General features: G+C 59.3%; 1 protein-coding gene across 1 annotated transcript; it reads left to right on the top strand.

Moving 5' to 3' along the window:
- The first annotated feature begins 490 nt into the window (after positions 1-490).
- On the top strand, positions 491-2,274 carry EZHIP (EZH inhibitory protein). The gene is made up of 3 exons (XM_054576937.1): positions 491-1,508; positions 1,545-2,033; positions 2,105-2,274. Exons 1-3 carry the CDS (start codon positions 491-493, stop codon positions 2,272-2,274), a joined length of 1,677 nt encoding a protein of 558 aa, XP_054432912.1.
- The last annotated feature ends 1,360 nt before the right edge of the window (positions 2,275-3,634 follow it).

Genomic DNA, 3,634 nt, shown 5'->3' with positions numbered 1-3,634 from the left:
TTTCAAGCTGTGTGTGGGGGCTCGGACCGCCCTGGAGCTCAGGACGCCCGCTCTCCCCGACACAGGGCATGGAGGGCGGCCCCGGCTCCTCCGCCGCGGTGGAAATGGCACCGCTTGACGTGGAACCACCACGCTGGTGCTGACAAGCTAAGCTGATTCGGGGAGACTGGAATTGTTTGTATGGACGGCCTCTTCGTCCCCGCCGCCTCCCTCAGAACACACCCACTGCGGGGCCCGGGGAAAAGCCGGGAATTCGCTGCACTGATTCGTCCAGCGGACTCCAGGGGGCGTGGAGCGCCTAGTTCGGTTCTGAGCTACCTGGGGCTAGGTTGCCCAGTGCGGAGAGGCCGGGGGTCACGGGACTCCAGCTGACCAATCCCGAGCAGAGACTACTACTGGCCGCCCAGCCCCCTCACTGTTCTAGCTCAGGCTCTAGGACAGGCAGCGGCTGCGTCCTCGCTCTCCGGTCTCGGAGGGAGAACTTGGAGCCATGGCCACCCAGTCGTGCTTGGAGAAGGGGCAGAAGCAACAGCGGGGCGAGGTGCCCTCAGGGCCAAAGAACGAAGTCTTCCCTACTCCTGGCAACGCCCGGGAGACCGGCAACGGCGACGCTGGCCCCTCGGTGCCCACAGTCTCGGGCGACCGGTCTCCATCTGGTGGGGACGCCCCGTGCGGTGGCACAGCAGGTGCCTCCTCCTGCGTCAGGGCGGACGCCGGTGCCGTTTCCAGCGCTGCGGAGGAGCCGGGGCCGCCCTCCATGTCCTGCGTGGGGGAAAGCGGGCGTCCTGAGCTCCAGGGCGGTCCGAGTCCCCACACACAGCTGAGCCGCGTGGGGCCCGAGACGGGCCAAGGCCTCCACACCGCACATGCGGGCAGCGCGGCCGCCGCACGGCAGGCCAGGAGGGGCGCTGTCCAGGCCAGCCGGCGTCCGGCCCACACGACGGGCCCAGCGAGCGGCCGTGGGCGGAAACCGCGCAGCCGCAAGAAGTCTGCCCAGGCTCAGAAGGTCCCAAGGCGCTGTCTGTTTCCAGATGCACCCGCGCCTCAGAGGCCCGTGCCTTTGCCGCCATCCTCTCCCAGGGCTCAGCCCAGCAGCCGCCGCCGTGCACCTCGAGCTTCTCCGTGGAGTCTCGCGTCCCAGCCAGGCCCGGACCTCCGAAGCCACACCACCCCACCGCCAGGCCCTGCCCTGCGAAGCCGCGCCACTCTGCGCGGCCCCGCTGCCTGCCGCTTCTGCGCACCCCCGCAAGGACCTGCTGTCCGCCGCTGCGCATCTGCGCCAGGCGCTGCATCCCGCCCCCGGAGTGCGGCTGCATCTGCGCCAGGCGCTGCATCCCGCCCCCGGAGTGCGGCTGCATCTGCGCCAGGCCCCGCACCCAGCTGCCGCCGTGCACCCGCGCCGCCACGTCGCGCCGTCCCGAACCACGCATCCGGGTCGGGTACCGCTCTTCGCCGCCGTGGATCCGCACCAGGTCCTGCTCGCCGTCGCCGCAGTGCGTCCACGTCAGGTCCTGCTCGCCGTCGCCGCAGTGCGTCCACGTCAGGTCCTGCTCGCCGCCGCTGCCGCCGCGCTTCCAGGCCCGGAGGTGGTCTCGGATGCTCTGCTACAGCGCCCAGCCCGGCTTCCCGTAGCCGCGCATCTGGACTAGGCCCTGCTCTCAGAAGCAGAGCATCCGGGGCAAACCCTGCCCTCCCTCGCAGCGGCACGACCGCAGGCTTTGTCCCCCGGAGCCGCCCCACCCAGAGAAGGTCGACCGCTAGCAGCCGCCCCTCTCTCCCTGCGCCTGCTGGCCAGAGGCCTCCTTCCCCGGGGCTCCCCTTACGAAGGCTTGTCTTCCAGAGCAGCTCAGGCTCTCCCGATCCTGAGGCCCCAAGCCTGCCTTCCCAGCCGCGTTGGCGCGCAGTCCGCATGCGTGCCTCCTCACCCTCACCTCCTGGTCGGCTCTATCCTTTCCCTGGGTGGTTTGCTGAGAGTTCCTCCTCCTCCTCCTCCTCCTCTTCCTCCTGCCCCTCCCCGTCGCCCCCCCTTCCCCTGCCCCTCCGCCAATGGGTTTCCTGGCCAGGGCCCCTCCTCTCCCCCCCACTAATGTTTCTGGTCACAGCTCCTCCTCCTCTTCCCCCAATTTTGGTGGGCTGGCCTCCATCTCCACTCCTAGCCCTGATAGCCTTAGAAGAGCCTTGCTGCTGGAGTTTGATGCTCTGAGCCCTGCCTCTCCAGGAGAGCAGAATGAAATGGAGAGCTTCCCTTACCCCCCTACTGGTCCTGAGCCTTGACCCTCCATTTGCATGCTCTTAAGACCCGAGAGGAATCGACCTCCTCCCGCTGCGCTGAATGGGCTGCCTGCTCTGCGGTTACCTGTGAGGTTTGCAAGAGTTCTGGTAGCCAGCAACCGAAGTCATGAGATTTGAAGCCTCCTCCTCCCCAAGGCTCCACCGCCTAGCCACCTACCTGCTGTTGGCCCTTGATTCCAGGCCCTCTTCTCCCTCAAAAGAGCCTGCCTTTGCCCCTGAGTTGAGATTCCCCCTTTCCAGGTTGCCTCTTTTACAATGAATTCTTGAGGAATAAAATTAAGATTCTGGCTTTATTCTCTTCATGTGTTATGGTTTTTGACTGAGGTAAAAGGGCGTGTGGTTTGTCCCTATCCACTTAATTTGGGGATTTGGGGGATAAGTTGCGATCCCAATTCCTTGTAAGTGCTGCATATTTACTTTGTTTCGGTTTTTGCTATCTAATTGTTTGCTTTACCTGTGGGTGTTTGGTCAGATACAAAAACTGGGCAGCCTCCACTGCCCCCATCTTCCCAGAATCTGCGTCACCTAGTATCCTTACTCCTTGGCATTGTGCTACCTCGTCTTGGGCATTTCCCCAATGTCTCACGATAAACAGTGCTATAGTCACCCCTTGGTAGCTCTCAAAAGAACACACAGAGAGTCATCATCTGTTCTAACAGACTAAAATGGAGAAAAATTTAAACTCTGGAAAGAGACCAAGAACATATTGGGACTGTCATTAAAAATGTTCGTAAGAAAGGAAATATTTCTGGGAACATTTATTTTTAAAAGCTAGTACTTACTTCTCTTTGAATAATTCCAAAGTTGTCCAAATACTAGACAAGCATTTAGATCTTTCTTATTGCAGCAAGTTGCACAGCCTCAGTTCAGAGGGCCTACATTTATTCCCAGTTTACGGATGCTGAAGTTGAGGCTCAGAGCCACTTTGTGATTTGAGATCTCGTTGCTAGCATGGCTTGGTACTGGATTCCGAATTCTGGTTTTCCTATTGACTCAGCTGTTCGTTCCCGGGCAAGTTAATGCTTCTGGAATCCTAGGTTTTCTCCTTTTTCCCATTAGGCACAATAACAGTGCATGTTTCCTAGGTTATGATAAGGATTAAAATGACTGGCACGTGTTAGGCTGAACAAATTGTGTTAATTCTGTGTTATACTTGAAGGATTAAAATAAGATAACCAGTAATACAGCTGGCGCCTTGGAAGGGAAATGGAGGAAAATACTGTCCTATCGATCATTTATTTTCAGTGATATTGGACCTCACAAACTAAGTAGCTTCTTCTAATGCTGCATATAGCAGAATTGTTTTTTTAAAAAAATTGAAGGATGCAGAATCCCAGAACGT

The sequence above is a fragment of the Pteronotus mesoamericanus genome, unplaced genomic scaffold (genome assembly GCF_021234165.1).
Source record: "Pteronotus mesoamericanus isolate MK-2021 breed Mesoamerican mustached bat unplaced genomic scaffold, CSHL_Meso_final contig_398, whole genome shotgun sequence".
NCBI lineage: Eukaryota > Metazoa > Chordata > Mammalia > Chiroptera > Mormoopidae > Pteronotus > Pteronotus mesoamericanus.
The sequence above is the reverse complement of the archived record's forward strand: the minus strand, read 5'-3'. Positions and strand labels throughout refer to the sequence as shown.

Coding starts and splice junctions, on each gene's coding strand:
- EZHIP (XM_054576937.1), top strand. CDS start 491: ATGGCCACCCAGTCGTGCTTGGAGAAGGGGCAGAAGCAACAGCGGGGC. Junction 1,509..1,544: donor CCGCAGTGCGTCCACGTCAG/GTCCTGCTCGCC, acceptor CGTCCACGTCAG/GTCCTGCTCGCCGCCGCTGC. Junction 2,034..2,104: donor CCCGTCGCCCCCCCTTCCCC/TGCCCCTCCGCC, acceptor CTGGTCACAGCT/CCTCCTCCTCTTCCCCCAAT.